The 24406-nt window shown below is 34.1% G+C and overlaps 1 protein-coding gene across 1 annotated transcript in view; it reads right to left on the bottom strand.

Annotated features, from left to right (window-relative positions):
- The window catches only part of LOC132562877 (receptor-type tyrosine-protein phosphatase kappa-like), a 30313-nt gene that overhangs the window by 5093 nt on the left and 814 nt on the right, over positions 1 to 24406 (bottom strand). The window contains exons 2-20 of the mRNA XM_060227651.1: positions 18774 to 18914; positions 15632 to 15922; positions 14232 to 14372; positions 13695 to 13829; positions 12907 to 13044; positions 12490 to 12627; positions 11462 to 11599; positions 10638 to 10743; positions 6908 to 7026; positions 6507 to 6664; positions 5803 to 5890; positions 5519 to 5604; positions 5244 to 5280; positions 4868 to 4965; positions 4353 to 4472; positions 2926 to 3074; positions 2125 to 2260; positions 1746 to 1895; positions 1383 to 1482 (exon numbers count right to left, since the gene is read on the bottom strand). Coding sequence (XP_060083634.1) covers positions 1383 to 1482; positions 1746 to 1895; positions 2125 to 2260; positions 2926 to 3074; positions 4353 to 4472; positions 4868 to 4965; positions 5244 to 5280; positions 5519 to 5604; positions 5803 to 5890; positions 6507 to 6664; positions 6908 to 7026; positions 10638 to 10743; positions 11462 to 11599; positions 12490 to 12627; positions 12907 to 13044; positions 13695 to 13829; positions 14232 to 14372; positions 15632 to 15922; positions 18774 to 18914 — 2469 coding nt within the window. The remainder of the gene's footprint in view (positions 1 to 1382; positions 1483 to 1745; positions 1896 to 2124; positions 2261 to 2925; positions 3075 to 4352; positions 4473 to 4867; positions 4966 to 5243; positions 5281 to 5518; positions 5605 to 5802; positions 5891 to 6506; positions 6665 to 6907; positions 7027 to 10637; positions 10744 to 11461; positions 11600 to 12489; positions 12628 to 12906; positions 13045 to 13694; positions 13830 to 14231; positions 14373 to 15631; positions 15923 to 18773; positions 18915 to 24406) is intronic.

Below are 24406 nucleotides of genomic sequence, written 5' to 3'. Positions count from 1 at the left end.
CTTACCTGGTAACAACTCCTATCTAACTAGGTATATAACAATACTGACAGAGAGGCTTACCTGGTAACTATATAACAATACTGACAGAGAGTCTTACCTGGTAACTATATAACAATACTGACAGAGAGTCTTACCTGGTAACTATATAACAATACTGACAGAGAGGCTTACCTGGTAACTATATAACAATACTGACAGAGAGGCTTACCTGGTAACAACTCCTATCTAACTATATAACAATACTGACAGAGAGGCTTACCTGGTAACTATATAACAATACTGACAGAGAGGCTTACCTGGTAACTATATAACAATACTGACAGAGAGTCTTACCTGGTAACTATATAACAATACTGACAGAGAGGCTTACCTGGTAACTATATAACAATACTGACAGAGAGGCTTACCTGGTAACTATATAACAATACTGACAGAGAGGCTTACTTACCTGGTCTTACCTGGTAACAATATAACAATACTGACAGAGAGTCTTACCTGGTAACTATATAACAATACTGACAGAGAGGCTTACCTGGTAACTATATAACAATACTGACAGAGAGGCTTACCTGGTAACTATATAACAATACTGACAGAGAGGCTTACCTGGTAACAACTCCTATCTAACTATATAACAATACTGACAGAGAGGCTTACCTGGTAACTATATAACAATACTGACAGAGAGTCTTACCTGGTAACTATATAACAATACTGACAGAGAGTCTTACCTGGTAACAACTCCTATCTAACTAGGTATATAACAATACTGACAGAGAGGCTTACCTGGTAACAACTCCTATCTAACTATATAACAAAACTGACAGAGAGGCTTACCTGGTAACAACTCCTATCTAACTGTATAACAATACTGACAGAGAGGCTTACCTGGTAACAACTCCTATCTAACTATATAACAATACTGACAGAGAGTCTTACCTGGTAACAACTCCTATCTAACTATATAACAATACTGACAGAGAGGCTTACCTGGTAACAACTCCTATCTAACTGTATAACAATACTGACAGAGAGGCTTACCTGGTAACAACTCCTATCTAACTGAATAACAATACTGACAGAGAGTCTTACCTGGTAACAACTCCTGGTAACAACTCTATCTAACTATATAACAATATTGACAGAGAGGCTTACCTGGTAACTATATAACAATACTGTCAGAGAGGCTTACCTGGTAACAACTCCTATCTAACTATATAACAATACTGACAGAGAGGCTTACCTGGTAACTATATAACAATACTGACAGAGAGGCTTACCTGGTAACAACTCCTATCTAACTATATAACAATACTGACAGAGAGGCTTACCTGGTAACAACTCCTATCTAACTATATAACAATACTGACAGAGAGGCTTACCTGGTAAAATATTCTTGACTCTATTTTTACCAAGGTTTTCTGGTAACATAGCTGCTTTATATTCATCTGTATCCATGGTATGGGTGACTTCCTGCACTGCCTATATAATATAAGGCAAAAGTTATGAAGCAAAAAACACTTCTCTAAACTAGAATATGTCTGTAAGACTTTAATGTCCCTATTCCTATGCATACAATAACCTGATCGGGTATAGAGTTTGATGTTATGATACAATGGTGTAAATATAAACTAAATCTCTTGAGAGGTTCTCAAGACACGAAACTGATTCAGACAAATAATAACCCGAAGCAAATGTGATAAAGGATTGTGCAGATTCCCATCGTTAGATATTCCAGCTGTTACCTGGAACTGATCCTCCAGGGGAGTTGTAAGTTGGTCTGGCTTAAGGGTGGACATTTCCTCATACTTCCGTCTGTATTGGTCGTTTGGTATTGTAGTATCTCCAGCCTTCAGAGCCTCTAACAGTGCTTCATACACAAACACATACTGCTCCTGTTATTTAATAAGAAATTTCATATTTTTGTAAAAATTCCACCTTTTTTTTCATTTTTATTACACAATGACTACCAAAGTTTCATTTTTATGAAAAACACAGCTTAAACATTTTTTACCATTTTTTTCTTATACTATATCCTTTTTGTATGCATGTTAAAAACTACAATCATGAAGTTTAACAGATGAAATTTATAGAATATTACAAATGTTTGGTTCTGAAACCTACCCAGGTCTGAATCATGTTTATCCTGTTACATCTCATGAGTTGGGCACATCTCAACACATCCACTACTCCCTCAGCTTTAGCCTGGTACATCAGATAGTCCAGGGCAATGTATGTCCCTGACCGTCCGATACCAGCACTGGAATACAACATAATGACAATCAACCACTACAACCATCAAATTAAAAAAAAATCACAGATCTGTTTACTTAATGTCAATTGTATCTTTGTGATGGGATATTTTCTCTTAACTATTATTATTGGATATCATATCTTGGCAACAGCAGAAATCTGACTAATATTGGAAATTTACATCTTTCAGCAAAATTTGAAATATACTATGTGAATATGGCACTTCAAATATAACTTTAGTACAAATCCATTTAACACACTTTATCAATCCTGTTGTTCTACCATTGTATAAAAGTGAATGTTTGAATACTACTAAATTAAAACTGAAATTATTGAAGCTTATTAATACCATCCCAAATACTGTAACTCGCTTCATACTATTATACACACCAATGACGACACATCTTAACTTAATTCACTGATGCACCTGTTAAAGTCTTCAAACCTACTCAACAGAATATAATTATTGTAGCCTACAAGCTTTATCTTACTACAAGTGTACTACATGAACTGAGCAACTGAAGATAAGTTATTACAAATCATTAACAAATTTGCATTTCAATTAATGCTGCACAATTTAAGAAGCTTACTATCACATTCCACTAGAGGAACCAATGCAACATGCTACGTTGGTTTTCATGGTACAACTAGGGTTAGTATTGGATGAATTACCTGCAGTGTACGACGATTGGAGCAGTACTTTCTGGTGTGTATGTTTCAACCTTACGCTTGAATGTAAGCAGCGGTGTAGGATAGGTCAGTGCTCCATGGTCCGACCATGATGTGAAGTGAAACTGTTTCACAGTCCGACTAGCCTCGTTCTTCAAAAACACAAGGATTGGACACAACTAAATGCAAGGCATGCACAATAACAATTGAAGTCATTATGGGAATCTTTTAACAAACTTCAATCAATACCAAGCTCTAAAATTCAAACAAGTATGAATACCTAGTCAAAACTATAGTGTCTATCATCATCCAATATGTGAATTCATGATGTCAGGAACAGAACATTCATGGTGGAGAAAGAAAACACATGCAAAAGTGGAAAAAAGATTTCAAAGTTTTATTTAATAATGACTAGCTTTTACCAAGCAAGCTTGTTAATCTTGCCCAATATGCTATTTCTGATGTCCTTTAACACATGTCAAGGACAGGGACTTACAGAATAGTTGCTTACAGGGTTATTGATAAAAACGACCTGTTGACATGAACAAAATGTTGACACTTAGGTGGGTTAAGTAGGGTATGCAAGGGGTAGTAGCAGGGCATAGTTGTTTTTTGAAAAAGATGGGTTGCTGAGTCAGGTGTACTACATATGTAGGTTATGAGGGTCAATAAGGGTGGGTTGTTGAGCATGTGTGTTGTTGAGAAAACGGTGGGTTGAAAAAGGTGGGTAGTTGAGATGAGTGTGTTGCCATAACAGTTTTAATCTACTAAAATTGGTGGGTTACTGAAAACAATAATGGATTTTTGTCAAAAGTATTTATTGCAAAGATTGAGTGGGTCATCAACAAAGCTTAAGCAGTGGTAGGTTATTGTGGGTGTACACTTATTACAGATGTGTATGTCTATTACAGATGATGTTGTTTTATCGAGAGGCTACCAGTTTCTTTAAAACAGAATACTTACAAATTTTATTGTATAGATAAAGAGGAACAAGGAAATCTGGTATCAGTGGAATTTTACACTAATCATTCTCTGTGTGTGGTACGCATGCTTCTTTTGTAGATTGTAAGTCTACACTAAAACTTATAGAGATGCCCATGCAAAAGAAGACCTATGATATTATTCCTTAATAGGGTGGAATTGTGGGTAAAATCATTCAAGATTATAACAAAATTTTGACAAAATACTTGTTGACATATTTTTATATCATGAAGACACTAAAACACCATTCGAACTTAAAAAAATCTTGAAATTTTGTTAAGGATACCTAGTCTGTGAAAGGAAGGTATGACTACTGCAAAAAAAATACCTGATGTTTTAGAGACACACATTTAGTACTAACTAAAAAGAGTAGGACAAACACATACAAAAGGGCCATTCAGTTGTGAAGATTGTATGACTGGTTGTCATCTAATCTGTTACATACTTACCAGCGAGACATTAAATGTGCGGATGGTAAAATCAGTAAACACGGCTGTATCGAGGATCTCCACATTAATACTCCCATACTTCATACTGCCACTGTCGGGCCAGTACTGTTCACACTTTTTCTGGGGATAGACAAAGCATGATATCATTACACATTGCAATGCCCTATTCTATTCAAACTGATCACATATATATGTATCTGTAGGGGCACCATTCATTTAGTCAGACTTTCCTCCATCATCTATCCTAGATATACAGGATAATATATACTATTCCAATTCAAAGATCCACCTTACCCTGTATCTTGATTTTATAATATGCATTCACCACAAACAATGACTCATCTTGAACTTATAACACATATACACAAGTTCCAGCCATGAAAAGGACAATTACACCAACATTTTAGAATATGTGGCATAGTAGGTAATATTCATGAAGGTTTCAATTTCGTCTCTATTTTATTAAACCACTAAAGTAGTATCCTTCGCCTGTTTGTGGACACAATTTCACTCACCTTGCACGCTTCCATGACATTGGTGAGCATGACAATTTTACAGGTCTTTTTCTGCCATACCATTCTCCAAAAGTCTCTTAACATCACTTTTGTTGCCCCTGTCACAAAAATTTCACACGTTAAAATCAAATTTTCTTTTCTGGAATAGATTTGTCCAAAGAATATTACCAGTTAAGTCAAAACATTAAAAAACACTCAGAAACATGAATATCACCTTTGATCTTTTTAAATGTATTCAAAGTTCAGAGTGAAAATAACTGAACAAAACCTATGACATGAAATTTCTCAGAAATCTGATGACTAACATAACTGATGAAACATGAAGATTTGTATTATTTGAACAAATGTATAGATTACTTGGCATGATAGCACTTACCCTGTGATGCTATATATGCACTTGCCCTTGTATAACCCTTTGTAAAAGAGAAAAAGTAAAAATATTTAGAATTTCAAAAACTTAATTTTACATGTATAACCATTTTGGCAAAGCAAAACATGTAAATGTTACAAACTGACAGATAAAATTATCTAAACTTCATACAGGTGAACTATTAGTCCTTTAAATTTTTATCTATTGAAGAAAGATTTCTCATTTTATCAGTTTGTAATTAAAATAAAATATGCAAAACTACACAAATGTATGTAACTCACATCAATATAATTAGCATTGATGTAATCAGCTCCGACCTCATCTGCATATTCCTCCCCAGGGTCCAGTAACACTCTGGAGTGATCGTCTGAAATATACGTAGAAATTGTATTATCAGAGTAGAAAGATGTCATCCTATACTCAGTAGAAACATCACAGTTAAGAAGGATCCATTAATTGAATAAATTTATGATGCAACGATCTAAATCTACACTCCCTTAGTTTTTGGCTTGTTGAATATCAAGTTGTTTACATAATCTTTATCAATATTAAAGTAAAAACTCACATGCAATGATGTTGCCATATCTGTTTTTTGGCCTATTTTCTGGTTTCTTTGCTGCCTCACACAAAGCCATCAAGCCATGGGGAAGTTCCTGTATGTAACACATATAAAAACATTTGGAATAGACACTATCAACTACATGTTGTAACATACAGGTAACAATAGCAGAATACTTTGGTGGGAAAAATAGGGAGTTCCAATGCCCATATAGAGTACAGCTGGTCCCACTTGTTGGATTCAATAATGCAAATGTTTCAAAACTAGGAATCAATCATATGAAATACTTTTGTGATTGTAAAAAAGAAGCGTTCTTTCACTCTATCATATTAAAGTCAGGATGGACGGACCAAACTTTGGCTCAACTAGAAATATGGACATCAGTCAAATGTTGTATTAACCCTTCATTCACATGCTGGTATGATTCTTTAATTTTTTCCCATATTTTCCACCCTTAAGATAAAGATGACATCAAATCTATGATACAAGAATTAAACTTCGCATTTGACATAGACATCATTTGACTCCATATCTGATGTTTTAAAACCAAATTAACAGCTTCTCCTGTTAATAAAACCAATGAAATATGAAATGTTGTTCCTTCATTTCACTCTCTATCACCCAGATTACTTATACAGAGATGAAAGAATTTTGCTTTCAGTTCAAAAATGTTTTTCAGAGGAAAAGACAATATGTGATTGTGTACTTACAGCAAATTCTTTTTTGAAGCCGTCACATTCCTGTGCTTTGTTAAGTTTGATGTAGTCATATAGATCTTGAACTTTGACAGGCATGCTCTGTTTGTGTGTGTTTACATTGGCATATATAGGTTCCTCCTCACTGCGTTCTGGCTCCAAACTCGCCACACCTGTGATGATGGGAAACACTAATGATCTGGGCACTGCTAACATGTATACAAATTGTAGTTTTCCTATGTAAGGCGTATTTCCCTTGTTAAAACTACCAAATTATGATACTATGACAAACCAGTCCTGGAAATCATGTATTAAATTACCTTCAGTGCAGTAATGAAGACTTTACCAAGATTGCAAAAGGAAAAGATATAGAACCCATTCCACCTATTTTAACATAAATGAAAGTAGGAACGTACCATTTGCACGTAGCAGCTGATCGGTTTCCCTAGTACTCTCAATGGGATCTTCTTCAACAGGTAGTTTGTTGGTCTTTTCTTTCTGTTGGACTTCCAAAGTCTTGTTAAACTTCCTTTTTCTATAGAAAATCAATATCATGTTAATGCTAACCTTAACCAGCATCACCATGGATACTGTGATATCCTTAACAACACCAGAACCATCAAGTTTCAGACACATACAAATCAAATACAGTTTGAAAAATTATCATCAGAAAAACTTGGCTGGTTCTGGGGTTTAATTTTCTACATTCAATCAACCATCAACATTATGGACTACTAACTATATCCCAGGGACATCAATCTACCATCAACATTATGTACTACTAACTATATCCAAGGGACATCAACATTATGGACTACTAACTATATCCATGGGACATCAACATTATGGACTACTAACTATATCCAAGGGACATCAACATTATGGACTACTAACTATATCCATGGGACATCAATCTACCATCAACATTATGTACTACTAACTATATCCAAGGGACATCAACATTATGGACTACTATCAACATTATGGACTACTAACTATATCCATCAACATTATGGACTACTAACTATATCCATGGGACATCAACATTATGGACTACTAACTTTATCCATGGGACATCAATCTACCATCAACATTATGGACTACTAACTATATCCATGGGACATCAACATTATGGACTACTAACTATATCCATGGGACATCAATCTACCATCAACATTATGGACTACTAACTATATCAAAGTTACATCAACATTATGGACTACTAACTATATCCATGGGACATGGGACATCAATCTACCATTTATGGACTACTAACTATATCCAAGGGACATCAACATTATGGACTACTAACTTTATCCATGGGACATCAACATTATGGACTACTAACTATATCCAAGGGACATAAACATTATGGACTACTAACTATATCCATGGGACATCAACATTATGGACTACTAACTATATCCAAGGGACATCAACATTATGGACTACTAACTATATCCATGGGACATCAACATTATGGACTACTAACTTTATCCATGGGACATCAACATTATGGACTACTAACTATATCCAAGGGACATCAACATTATGGACTACTAACTTTATCCATGGGACATCAACATTATGGACTACTAACTTTATCCATGGGACATCAACATTATGGACTACTAACTATATCCATGGGACATCAATCTACCATCAACATTATGTACTACTAACTTTATCCATGGGACATCAACATTATGGACTACTAACTATATCCAAGGGACATCAACATTATGGACTACTAACTTTATCCATGGGACATCAACATTATGGACTACTAACTATATCCATGGGACATCAACATTATGGACTACTAACATCAACATTATGGACTACTAACTTTATCCATGGGACATCAACATTATGGACTACTAACTATATCCATTGTACATCAACCTTATGGACTTCTAACTATATCCATGGGACATCAACATTATGGACTACTAACTTTATCCATGGGACATCAACATTATGGACTACTAACTTTATCCATGGGACATCAATCTACCATCAACATTATGGACTACTAACTATATCCATGGGACATCAACATTATGGACTACTAACTATATCCAAGGGACATCAACATTATGTACTACTAACTATATCCAAGGGACAACAATCTACCATCAACATTATGGACTACTAACTATATCCATGGGACATCAATCTACCATCAACATTATGGACTACTAACTATATCCATGGGACATCAACATTATGGACTACTAACTATATCCAACATCAACATTATGGACTACTAACTTTATCCAAGGGACATCAACATTATGGACTACTAACTATATCCAAGGGACAACAATCTACCATCAACATTATGGACTACTAACTATATCCAAGGGACATCAATCTACCATCAACATTATGTACTACTAACTATATCCCAGGGACATCAACATTATGGACTACTAACTATATCCATGGGACATCAATCTACCATCAACATTATGGACTACTAACTTTATCCATGGGACATCAACATTATGGACTACTAACTTTATCCATGGGACATCAACATTATGGACTACTAACTTTATCCATGGGACATCAACATTATGGACTACTAACTATATCCATGGGACATCAACATTATGGACTACTAACTATATCCATGGGACATCAACATTATGGACTACTAACTATATCCATGGGACATCAACATTATGGACTACTAACTATATCCATGGGACATCAACATTATGGACTACTAACTATATCCAAGGGACATCAACATTATGTACTACTAACTATATCCATGGGACATCAACATTATGTACTACTAACTTTATCCATGGGACATCAACATTATGTACTACTAACTTTATCCATGGGACATCAACATTATGGACTACTAACTGGGACATCAACATTATGGACTACTAACTATATCCATGGGACATCAACATTATGGACTACTAACTATATCCATGGGACATCAACATTATGGACTACTAACTATATCCATGGGACATCAACATTATGGACTACTAACTTTATCCATGGGACATCAACATTATGTACTACTAACTTTATCCATGGGACATCAACATTATGGACTACTAACTTTATCCATGGGACATCAACATTATGGACTACTAACTTTATCCATGGGACATCAACATTATGGACTACTAACTTTATCCATGGGACAACAATCTACCATCAACATTATGTACTACTAACTATATCCAAGGGACATCAACATTATGGACTACTAACTATATCCATGGGACATCAACATTATGGACTACTAACTTTATCCATGGGACATCAACATTATGGACTACTAACTTTATCCAAGGGACATCAACATTATGGACTACTAACTTTATCCATGGGACATCAACATTATGGACTACTAACTTTATCCATGGGACATCAACATTATGGACTACTAACTTTATCCATGGGACATCAACATTATGGACTACTAACTATATCCAAGGGACATCAACATTATGGACTACTAACTATATCCAAGGGACATCAACATTATGGACTACTAACTATCCATCCATCAACATTATGGACATCAATCCAAGGGACATCAACATTATGACTACTACTACTAACTATATCCATGGGACATCAATCTACCATCAACATTATGGACTATTAACTATATCCAAGGGACATCAACATTATGGACTACTAACTTTATCCATGGGACAACAATCTACCATCAACATTATGTACTACTAACTATATCCAAGGGACAACAATCTACCATCAACATTATGGACTACTAACTATATCCAAGGGACATCAACATTATGGACTACTAACTATATCCAAGGGACATCAACATTATGGACTACTAACTATATCCAAGGGACATCAACATTATGGACTACTAACTATATCCATGGGACATCAATCTACCATCAACATTATGGACTACTAACTATATCCAAGGGACATCAACATTATGGACTACTAACTTTATCCAAGGGACATCAACATTATGTACTACTAACTATATCCAAGGGACATCAACATTATGGACTACTAACTTTATCCATGGGACATCAATCAGACTACAGAGATGTCTGGAGTCTTATATCGGTACATGTTAGATACTACCACCAGAGTGATGAAATGAGGAGTTTTTGCACTTACCTGTACACAATAAATACTATGATAGCTATGATCACAAGGAAGATGATGGTTCCTGCGACAACCCCACCAGTGGCACCAGCATTAGCACCAGCACTATTGATCATCACTAAAAATATGTGTAATTAGTTTAATTACCTTTCTGTAACTATGGTTTTGTGATGTTGAGAGAAGGAAATTGGGGTTAGGATACCGATTCTGTCATGTCACCAGTAAGAGTGTGATAGCCTTGTTATGTGAAACCTATCCTGTAAGTAACAGCAACTGGATATTCATGACTGGGTATATTTCAAACAAGGGCATAATATTTGTTGGCTACTTGTTGCCAACATACTGTCATAAATATCTTACAAAATTTTCAATGGGGCATTATATTTCAAATACAGGACACTATGTTAGAAAATGAAAATATGATACAGCTTGTACACTTATATCAGAAACAGTAATAAAAAATTCAGTTCCATAGAACCTATCTAATATTAATGTTTAGTACCTGTACTATTAGTGATAGTCCTATAACATATTTACTTAGCAAATATACACCTCATAATAATACAGATTGTCTGGTTCTATACCACTGACCCTGAAAAGTTACAGCAAGATGCTATGTAAAATTCATGTTTTGTAAGGGTTTGCAAACTCAATCTGTAAGCTTTACTCTAGGCACATATAAAAGTTTATATAACTACTCGCACTGGCCACTAATACTGATTTGTATACCAGGGCAAATATAAAAGTGTGTACTACTTTTGTCAGCCTCACACTGAACACATGTAACTACCTTTGTATCCTGAAGCACATCTTAAAGTGTGTACAATCTGTCTTACCTTGGGCACAAATACTGCCTGTATATCCTGGGGCACACCCTGTCACACACTCTCCGGTCTCTATGTCACATGGTTCTTCATCTTTACAACTGCCACAGGTGTTGGAACAGTTCTGACCATACAGGCCTTCATCACAACCTGTAATGTTTATTTCCCCAAAATTCTTATTTAGTGCAGGTTACTCCACAACTAAAACACTAATCTTTGAACAGATTTTCTGTGTTGTGTCTAACTTCTACAAAGACTAAATACATACACTTACAATGTTAAACACCACAGACTTTTAAACAAAATATGAATTCACATAAGTAGATAAAGTGATCACCAAATCTTAAAAACTGAAGTGGAAATCTAATCGCACAGTTAGTAATAATATACGGTAAAACCTCGTTATCTCGACCTCATGTAAGTGGAAGATCCTGCTTAATTTGGAGCAATTGTCCGTCCCTGCCTAACTTTACACAAAACATTTGAACTCGATTAAATTTTGAATACTCAGTTGTTTCAAAGTTTTTCCACGGTCCTGCGGAGTTTGAAATAACGAGGTTTTTCTGTACAATACAGAATATGAGAAATATTGTAACTGTTTCATACGTATATAAAATTTATTTCTATCATTATCTTTTGAATGCCCACCCAAGTGCCTTTTGCTTACATCCTTCACTTTTCACAGGGCAGGAGCTCTCATATTCATTGACAACAGACCAATATATCAGAGTTGATAGAACTTCAGAATAATTCAGATTACAAATCAGTCATCTTTGTACAGGGCAAGTCATTTGTTAAAGCATGTAGAGACTGAGCTTTAGTAACAGTTTACACAACTACAAAATATCTGTAAGGCATAAATGCCCAAACTTCCATGCATGTTAATATCATTGTTGGATGAATATACAGAAATTGACATGGTGTAGAAGATAGTGAGTAAATAGGAACCAAATGTGTTCAGAGCTTCTCAAGATGTGACATTTCTTTTTAATATAACAGCACATGATGCAACTTTAAAATATGCTGAGAACCAAACTTACCCTGGTCGCAGAGATAGCTGGTCCATCCAGGGCTACAGCCCAACACACATCTCCCGTCCACATGGTGACAATATGACTCATCCTTACACTTCCCACAATTCTTGGAGCAGTTCATGCCATAAGTGCCACTAGAACAGCCTTTTTGACATAAAAAAATGTGCAGATTTTCAATTCTGTGAATGAATATCTTCATATCTTAATACAAATACTCCTGTTCACAGTATCTCTGTTAAAGTAACACAAGAATGATTGCAAGTAACACTGTATAAAACCCTTTTAGTATACATTACAATAAGATAATTATTTTACCATCAATATTGCACCCCAAAATTTCAGCTGATTATTACAAAAACATTCCAGCAGTATTCTCATGATCACAGACTACAATATATCTGTATACAACATTATCAGGCTTACCTGTCTGACAGAACACCCCCAAGTATCCCTCTGAACACCCACTTAGACATTGGCCAGATAGCTTGTCACATGACATACCATCCAAACAGTTACCACAGGTACTCAGACAGTTTTCACCATAGGTACCAGGGCTGCACTCTACAACAATCGACAAGACAAAGATGCTAGTATGTAACTTAGAACATAACAATGTTATTTATTTGAATGTAAACTTTTTGACAGAGAGATAAAAATCATTGATGAATTCAGTCATAGGAACAAGGTTTTAAGGTAGCATGTAAAATGTTCAAATTCTCAGAGCTTAACATTATGTTTATCATGATCTGTCTGATATCAGAATTGAGTTAATGATGAAACAGGTGATTTCCTCACGATGGGTGTTTGACTTAAACAGTAGACAAACATCAAATCAGTCTGGTATGAGGACATATACTTGAGCTATTGATTTGATTTTGTGATGTTCTCGGGTGTAGGAACTATATATAACCTGTTAGTTTGTGGATACAGCCCTGTGCCACTACTTCCTTTATGGAACTTCACAGAACCATCTCTTTCTCTAGAAAAACTGTATGTGATGTTTTGATCAACATCAAGAAATGATGAACAAAAACGGTTTTCAAAGAAACTAAGCAATACATGGAGTACTTTATATTTGGGTTTATTTCAATTTTGCTATTTATAGTATTTGAAATTTTAACATGGAGCTGTTCCAGATATTGCTACTATATACTTAAAACATCAAACCATTTTATGGAATTAATTAATTTTCTAAATAATTGACCACTTACCTTGTTTGCAAGTATCGCCATGGTAACCAGCCTCGCATCCCTCAGAACATACCCCAGATTCGAAGTCACATAAATCTTTTTTACAGTTGCCACAGTCTTCCTTACACATCAACCCATACTTTCCAGGAGGGCATTCTAAAAAATGAAAACAATAAGAATTTTTAACAGTTGAGTAACACTGAAACATACTGATTATACAACAAAACATGTTTGTCATCTTTTAAGAGTAAAGAGAATATTTCTTACAAATTTATACAAGAAACAAAATAGGTCATGGATAATCCCAAGATTTATATAATTTTAGAGCTACATGAAGAGATGTCAATATTCTAAAAAAAACACTGTTTTCTTCTTTGAAAGTTTGGTGATTTCCAGTACTAATGACAAAAAAAAAAAAAAAAAAACCTGCACAAAAAAACCATATGTCCTTATATGAAATGGTGCAATGGTGATACATCTTCTAGGAACTAAAAAAATGGATGCAATTTCAACAGTTTGATTCCCAAATGGTGTCTGTATATTTGGCTATAAACTTACTTGTCTGACATCCTGGTTCACCAATCCAGCCTGGATGACAGCCACTGGTACATTTCCCCGTCTTCTGGTTACAGTCTGACGTAATATCAGCACAGTGACACTCATACAAACAGTTGGGACCATATCTCCCTACCTCACATGCTGGAATATGAAAAAGATTACCAATTTACAAATCATCTTGACAATACAAAAATATGTGAACATATATATGTATCTTTTTTTCAGTAGGTGACATCAAATGTACCATATTTTCCAATTTATAAGTTGTGTCTGTCTATAAGTCGCAGAACCATAATCTTTAACCTTTCCCCCCAATTTGATCCACATATAAGCTTTTTTATGATACGGTGACCACTATTTTTGACATTTGATATACTGGTAACAGATAACATAATGCAGTTCTTACAAAGTGGTAGCTGTTGTAGTCGCAGTTGGTGCAATAAATATATTAAAACAGCTGAAAAGTGGCCTCTAATGTTATAGGAGTATACCATCTCGTATTGGTACGCATCCTGTTTTTTCTTTTTCATCAAGCCAATTTTTTCCCCGTCCACAAATAGACTTCACCTGGATATAAACCGCACGCCCGACTCACCAGGTGTGGCTTATAATCCCGAAAAATTTAGTACACAGTAAAATGTAGCTGTCAATTTCCCTTATTCTACAGCAGTCTGAAAGTATGCTGCATAGATCATACTAAGTACTGTAGACACATGTACAGCTCCATGCTCAAGTATAGACCATACTAAGTACTGTAGACACAGCTGTCTGTAAATGTATAGACCATACTAAGTACTGTAGACACAGCTGTCTGTAAATGTATAGACCATACTAAGTACTGTAGACACAGATTTCTGTATATGTATAGACCATACTAAGTACTGTAGACACAGCTGTCTGTAAATGTATAGACCATACTAAGTACTGTAGACACAGCTGTCTGTAAATGTATAGACCATACTAAGTACTGTAGACACAGATTTCTGTATATGTATGGACCATACTAAGTACTGAAGACACAGATTTCTGTATATGTATAGAACATACTAAGTACTGTAGACACAGATTTCTGTATACCGGGGGGGTATGTATAGACCATACTAAGTACTGTAGACACAGATTTCTGTATATGTATAGACCATACTAAGTACTGTAGACCCAGATTTCTGTATATGTATAGAACATACTAAGTACTGTAGACACAGCTGCCTATTATTGTATAGACCATACTAAGTACTGTAGACACAGCTGCCTATTATTGTATAGACCATACTAAGTACTGTAGACACAGCTGCCCGTTTAGTTATTTCAGTTATACAGATTGGTATTAGTGCAGTAATGAATGTGTCTATTTGTACACTACAAATATGGGGCATTGTTATGTACTAGGTATACTCTACCTTCCTTTCTTGTTATTCCACATGAAGCAAATTTTAATGAATCCCAGTCGTAGCTACACCATGGATCCGTTGGTATGCCGTTAAAAGTATCAAGTCTGGAATCACCAGTAGGAAAACGACAGTAGGGACCTGGAAATACCTTATCTGGGAAATTCTTGCCAGATAATCCCAACAATGCAGTCGCTATGGAGTTGTTCCAATCCTGACATTGATGCAAAGTTCCGTCTTTGAAAAAAGTTCCTATGTTACCTTGGTAGTTCTTCCCGTCTGCAGTATATTTGTAGTCATTTTCTGGTGGAAGTAAAAGTTACTCAAATTGTCATTTTAGTTTAACCATGTTTTGTTATTACATCAGAGACTCAATAACACTGTATCAACCAATTCTTACAAAGGTATCACAGTTCACAAAAGAAATATCTAGAATCTATGGCCTTTGGAGAAGACTCAGCTAATTTCTTTCTTTATTCATGTTCGATATTTTGGTTAAGCAAACTGGTTTAATCAAATTGATATGAAATAACATTTTACTTAAAAGATATATCCTATACATGTAAGGAATTTCCAAAACCATCAAAAACTTTGAGATATAAGGCCTTTCTGTATCTGCTGGTATGTGTACATTTAAAACACTTAAAGAAAAAATCTACACTTGGAGAAATGCTCCAAGAACCAACATCCTGCCAAGTTTGTATGTGTGTTGTGGTACATCTAAAAGGTTTCAGGTGGATCCTTACTCATACACTGAGCCTTTTTAAACCAAAAGGCCCAGAGGGCCTGTATCACTCACCTAGATCTTTATGACCAACAGTACTATATCTGTGCATATGTTCGACAGTAGATGTTTAAAGCAATATGACAAATTACTCCATATGGAATTGAATTGAGACTTTCTTATAATGTTTCTAGTTAAATATAATTGACAGGAAAAATTAAGGTACATGTAATTATAAACCATAATCCTAACTCAAAACCAATAATAAAACGTTTCATGCATATCATTAGTCAGCTAAGTCCTGTCCACTGGAGATCTAGTGATAACAGTTTACTGTAGATCTATAAACACTGCATAGCAAATGGCTTCAACTTAGAATTTCTTATTTATCTATACGATAATTACGAAGAATCTTATGTCACAATGAAGCACTTGCCATTCCCTTTCTGATCATGTTTTCTTTATTTTAATGATGTGAATAGAACATAAGTAATTGGCTCACATGTATTTTTTTCACTGTGTAACATTAACAAATACCAGGAATGAAAGACAAATATAAGGAATGAAAGACCTAAGCTAAGACAGCAGGCTAAGGATCCTTTAATTACCGACACTGAGGCACAGAAGATTTAGAGGAGATATGCTTCAAGTATACAAACTAACACATGGAGGATACGATAGGGCTGTCGCGGAGGATTTCCTGATACAAAACAATAACAAGATAACAAGAGGGCACAGTTTTCATCTATTAAAAAGAAGAAGCAGACTAAATCTGAGGAAATATTCTTTCTGTGAACTGGTGGTAAACCAGTGGAGTTCACTTCCTAATGCCGTTATAACATCACCAACAATCAAAACTTTTGAATCCCGATTGGAGAATCATTGGAGGCAAACTGAATGTGTTTATTATCACGAACCAGACAATAACACACTGATCCATATCCCAGATACCAATTCTTTTAAACTCTGATCTGTATATGATCTTAATAAGCCTGTGTCCAGTATATCATTATAATTATTATTACTTATCCCAAGCATAACATTACTTATCCCAAGCCCTCCAGTGGGCATGGCCCAATCTATTTTTTTGGTAACAGTGTGACGCCACTGTGAAAGGTCTTTATAATTTTGTCCAATTCATGCCAAGAAAACTTCCAGCCAAATATGTCCTATTCATTAAGTCAGGAAGGTTCTACATATTTGTATAAAGGCCTTTACTGGCTAAATATGATAGCTTTTTGGTTAATCAGAAGAAGTTGTGTAACTATTTTACAAAATTTAACCCCAATGACCTTAAATATCATTATGGGTCCAGCTATTTTTTCACACACTATGTGGGCACCATTAAGGGAACCTTTTGGCCAAATATTATGATCCCAGGTCTTTAGGTTAATCAGAAGTTGTTCAACAGTTTAACACATTTGACTGTTGCGACCTTGAATATGGGTCAAGGTCATTTCTGTTCTCAAATATTACTGGGCATCATTGAGAACCTATCTTACAATAATATCACTATACTAGATATTTTAGACAATCAGAAAATGTCATTTAAAGGTTTAACACATTTGACACCTGTGACCTTGACTATGGGTCAAGGTCATTTCTTTTTGAAACTTTCTTGGACTTCATAAAAGGAACATACTAGCAAAATATAATGATTCTAGGCTTTTCGATATTTCCGAAGAAATTGTTTAAACGTTTTAACACATTTGACCCCTGTGACCTTGAAGATTGGTCAAGGTCATTTATTTAAGCAAACTTTGTAGGACACCGTAAGAGGAACATAGTAGCTTAATATAATGATTCCATGCCTTCCTGTATTTGGTGTGAAGTCGTTTAAAGGTTTTAATACATTTGACCTCTGTCACCTTGAATATGGGACAAGGTTATTTCTATTCCCAAACTTTGTTGGGCTTTACCATTGGAACCTTCAAGCCATATATAATGATTTTATGCTTTCCGGTAATTTGGAAGAAGTTGATTCAATTTTTTAACACATTTGACCTCTGTGACCTTGAATATGGGTCAAGGTCATTTTATTTTTTGCAAACTTTCTTGGGCTTCATCAAAGGAACCTTCCAGCCAAATATGATAACTCTTTCGGTATTTCAGAAAAAGTTGTTTAAATGAAAAGTTGACGGATGCAGGACGGACGGATGACGGGTGCTGCGCTATGGCATAAGCTCACTTGGCCCTTTGGGCCAGGTGAGCTAATAAAGTAAACAATTGACAAAAGAGAAGGGAAGCCATTCCTCTGACAATGCTGTCAATTATTTCTTTACTATATACATCTATTTGTTGTACAATAATATAGCATAGATGGACAGGAAATATCAGTCTGAAAACTATTCATGCTGCATTACATTATAAAATAAAGTATCAATTTACTTTGGAAAAACACATCAGTAATTAACGATTAGCTATACATACCAAACAGACAGCTGGAACCATAGTATTCATCTTGACAACCATTCGGGCACTCCCCTGTAATCTTGTTACAAACATCATCATTTTTACACCGGCAAGTAAATCTACACTTCCATCCAAACTTCCCATCAACACAGTCATCAGCTGAAACATAAATGGATTGTGTAAAGAATCAACATGTTTTAATTTCATCTCCTTGGCTATTTTCTCCATTCTTTGTCTACATCAATTATGATATATACATTCTGTGTATATAGTATGTATTTATAACATTGTTTTATATATATATACATACACACCGGTATGTATCAATGAAAAAAAGAATGAATAAACTTGTGAAAAATCTGTAAAATGTGAATACCCTCGCCCGGCCTCATACCCATGCAAATGTAGGTGTATATATACTGGTACTGTAAATCACTTTGATTTCATCAATACTTTATTTAACAAACTTACCTCTTTAGACATTTTCATGAATGCATGATTTCACATATGCTGATCTAGAAATTACTTTACATTCACGAATGATGAGCTATTAGATATTTGATTTCTGCAAGACTCCAATATCGGTAACAGAATCAACATGGATGCCATCCAGAATTATTTCGTACAAATATTCACGAGGTATTTGAACATGCAAATTGCCTTTCCTCGCATATTAATGCAAAAATAAATCCAACACAAAAGCTATGTGATTTACAGTACCTTTGTTTCATGAATTTCTATACATACAAATGAAGACTCTTTACCTTAAAACCCTGGACTAACATGATGTCAACATTTGTGAGGACAAAGTCATATTTGTCCTTTTCACCAACTTTGATAAAAAAAAGTGGCTTAGCTTATGATTGTTTTGATTATGATGATTCACAGAGAGATATGGAGTCCTGGACACAGGTACGGTTAGGTATATACCCAAGCCTACAGATTGTTAAGGACACAATTACAAAGAAACTTTAAGAGTTTAAATCTAAAATACCAAGATTTTTCAAAATAAGTAAGTCACATCTAATTTGTATGTCTAATAAATAATTTCTGATCTTTCTGACAGTTCCTTATATTATTATCATGAAATGCTGTAATAATTCCTGTTTATCTCTAAAGATCCAGCACTTGAAATCAATCCAGAGATTCTTTCCACTACTGATTAGATTCAAGATTCTTCCTCAACTCCTTATTTTAAATCCTTACTTTCTAACTTTTTGTATCTTATAATTCATAATAGATTTTAATACCTTTGGGGAGATTTTGTGTAACAGAAGTTGATTATCTTTGTACAATAATTTTCAAGAAATCTTATATAATATATTAGAAAACTATTGTACAAAATAATCAACTTCTGTTACACAAAATCTAATATAAAGAGGACAATCAATATTTGACTCTGAAGTTTTGATAATAACATATATACTGGTATTTGAAAATTTTCTCTTCTATAATCATATAGGTTGTAGACAAGTAGAGAATAAAACTAATGAAACAATACAGAAGTAAGTGTTGTGATAGTACACCTGTGTGCAGCAGGAACACAGCTGGATAGAACTTATATATATGTACTGTCAATTTAGGTTAGCTGCTTCAGTCATATTTGTCCTTTTCACCAACTTTGATAAAAAAAAAGTGGCTTAGCTTATGATTGTTTTGATTATGATGATTCACAGAGAGATATGGAGTCCTGGACACAGGTACGGTTAGGTATATACCCAAGCCTACAGATTGTTAAGGACACAATTACAAAGAAACTTTAAGAGTTTAAATCTAAAATACCAAGATTTTTCAAAATAAGTAAGTCACATCTAATTTGTATGTCTAATAAATAATTTCTGATCTTTCTGACAGTTCCTTATATTATTATCATGAAATGCTGTAATAATTCCTGTTTATCTCTAAAGATCCAGCACTTGAAATCAATCCAGAGATTCTTTCCACTACTGATTAGATTCAAGATTCTTCCTCAACTCCTTATTTTAAATCCTTACTTTCTAACTTTTTGTATCTTATAATTCATAATAGATTTTAATACCTTTGGGGAGATTTTGTGTAACAGAAGTTGATTATCTTTGTACAATAATTTTCAAGAAATCTTATATAATATATTAGAAAACTATTGTACAAAATAATCAACTTCTGTTACACAAAATCTAATATAAAGAGGACAATCAATATTTGACTCTGAAGTTTTGATAATAACATATATACTGGTATTTGAAAATTTTCTCTTCTATAATCATATAGGTTGTAGACAAGTAGAGAATAAAACTAATGAAACAATACAGAAGTAAGTGTTGTGATAGTACACCTGTGTGCAGCAGGAACACAGCTGGATAGAACTTATATATATGTACTGTCAATTTAGGTTAGCTGCTTCAGTTCACAAACATTCCAATGAAACTGGTGAAATGTGAGGCCTGACATGTATGCTGGTTTGCATGTATTGATACTGTGTAGACTATCAAAACATGTGTTATGTACAAACCTTGTGAAAAAGGTGACATTCCTTATCTTTATTCCATTTCTAACATACCAGATATAGCAATCATAAAAATAATAATTGCCATCACAAAGTCAATCATATGCCCAGCACTGTGAATCTGTGGGTCAGATCTGACATGAATACCAGTCAGTTATATATTTATCATGATATATCTCAATGTATTTAAATCTACCAGAATAAAAAAAGTCATTGATTTGAATTTACACTTATCTCTCAAGAATATTACCTTTTAACTATCACTTGTAATTAGTAACTAGAGCTGATAATGACACTCTTTAACTTAGAAAAATTACACATCACATCTTCCTTGATCAGCTCAATTACAATAACATATTGAATGTTTCACTTTAAACTGTTCCTTCTATAATCAGATTTAGTAATTTCACTAAATGGTAAACTAAATTATTCAATTTTTCATTTTACTGAAATACATTTTATGAACAAGGGTTAGGATAATAGAACAAAAATTAGATTTCAAAAACAATTAGATAATAGATATAACAGATGCATTTGAAAACTACAATGTAACCTATACTTAGTCCCAAAATAAATTAATAATGAAAATGAAAGTGTGGTGTGCTAATGTACAATGCACAGTTGTATATAACTGATACGTCTAGGAGCAATACAATGCATCAGGGGAAAGAAAGACATTCCCACAATCACTTTTTTCACAAGGTATTCTCCAAAGCTGGATAGCATGTTAGCTTAATGTGTCGGCGATCATTGAAGAAAAAACTGTGTGTTTAATTGGGAATGGCAGGTGAGAATGAAATTCTTCTAGATCTTCTAGATCCTGACTAGCTATAAGAGGTTTTGTGTGTGCATGTCAGAGAGAAATGAACATCTGTGGATTAGAACATTGAAGTAATATGCTTTGTTACCCAATTCTGACAGACCAGAGATGTGGGACTTGTATCCTATTACACACGTACTTTATGTGAACTCACAATCCTATACGCTCATAAACACAGAAAAATTGCCAAATTACACCTAACAAGTTCACCCAGCATACACATATAAATACCAGCATACATTTAAATTGTTACATGAGTCACTCAAACTTCTGTACAGAGGAAACATTAAATATGTGTTAGGTTTTTATCTAACAGCTGGCCATCAGGATAGTACCCAAGTTCCCCTACTATAACATGAAATGACATCAAATCAACTCTTTGCCATTTAAGTGATAATATAATTACTACATATCAGAACTTCATGTGATGTATTTTTTTCTCTATTCTAGAATCAATCAGATATGCTCCAAAGTAATGTTATAATTTACCAAGGGGAATGAACACACGAGAAACAAAGCTATTGACAAGAAAATCAATTTAGTTTTTTTAGATGCAAAACAGATAACAACTGACAAAGTACTAAAATAGGATTTCAATGGTTAAAGCAACAAGTTCATTGGTGATCTGAGGGGTGAACAGCTACAAACATTCCATCAGTTAATGAAACTGAAGTCATGAAGCCATCCATTCTATACATGCAGGTCTTGTGATCACTGGTCTATGTATAGGGAGTTCTTCAACATGCAAGTCATTTGTCAAGACATTAATCTAAACTGTTTAGAGAGAAAAAAAGTTAATTTCCGTGTATATATAAAAGTTTTTTGACTAAGTCTCAATAAAACCACAAAAATGTCTGAAAAAAAAAATCAGTTGTCTTTATTTTCAAAAAAGCTTTGTTTACTGTGTTTCTATGTATGGCCATATACACACAAAAGTATGATACACAATAATTGTGATCACATCATTGCAATAGAATGTTGATGCCTGACATGAAATATAAACATTATGTGCAAAATGTTGATAATACTTCTAATGAACTCACAATCAGTGTGCATGGGCTGTGATGCTTATAACTAATGTAGTCATTTATGTGTGTTGATACATATTCTTGTTCAACACTTGAAATAAACATTTAATGTATGTGATTAATCTGTAATTAATAATATAATCAAACATTTACCATTGTCCAAAAGACCATCACTAGTGGTACATGATTTAAATATTTGTACATGTAACAATTTTATATCAACTCCCCAAAATTCTCATCAATCTGTTCAATCATAACTTTATATTATTTACTCTTGGTGATTGCAGTACACATTTTACACAAAATGTCTGATAACACAAAAGTGATATTAACGGCATCATAGGATTATCTGTATTAAAATTATAACATGTATGTCACCATGTAATAACAGCCATACATGATATACATGTATAAATATTATCATTTTAATAATTAACAATTAAATGTATTTTTTCTGTGTACTATTTCATATGTGCACACATTAACACATTTCTATTAAGATAGACCAGCTCTGGTCTTATATCATAAAAAAAAGCACAACTGATTCTGAGAATATGATATTACACTGTTTACATGTATATGTGCAATGTCTTGTCATTTAGATATACAATGTGGTACAGACCAGTGAGATTAACTGTGATTGACACACAATTACACATGTACAGACCACAGTCCTTGTGTTAATGAATAATCAATGTTACCGATCCATCAGATTCGCTTGGATACTGTTTGAGGCTTTACAGCAAACCCTCATCATCATCAATAAGATGACAGAATGTGGTTATTGGTTAGCTCTACCGCACATCAACAAAGCTGTTAGATCTACATGGTTATATATGGGAAATCCCATTCAATCTACAAAATTACTGGTACTAAAAAGTCAAATTAACAAGACTAAAAGTTTCAAAATATAAACCAATTTGAACATATCCCATTAGTCATACTAGACATTTGTTTAGTTTGCTTTGAATTTGTTTGAATTTCAATAATAAACAAATTAAGGCTCTCGATGTAAAAAAAGGCCAGCTGTTAACTGAAGTAAGGAACAATAAAAATAATGTTTTCCATTTTGTCAAATCAATTATCTTTAAATTTTCTTTCAAATATAGGATTTGGTTAGTTAGCGCTTCACTGAATAAAATGATATTGAATCTACTTTTGTAAATATGATGATTTTGAACAAATTTAGGTGATATTGTATCTAGAAAAACCTATTAGCTTTTCAGACTACACACTAACTTTCACAAGAAAACACTCAGCTTTGAATCTTTCTATTCAGACCCCCTTTTTTATTACAAAAGTTAAGTTACAAAATGTT

The sequence above is a fragment of the Ylistrum balloti genome, unplaced genomic scaffold, assembly GCF_031769215.1.
Source record: "Ylistrum balloti isolate Yb309-2 unplaced genomic scaffold, AGI_CSIRO_Ybal_v1 Utg371540, whole genome shotgun sequence".
NCBI lineage: Eukaryota > Metazoa > Mollusca > Bivalvia > Pectinida > Pectinidae > Ylistrum > Ylistrum balloti.
This window is presented reverse-complemented; position numbering and strand designations above follow the sequence as displayed.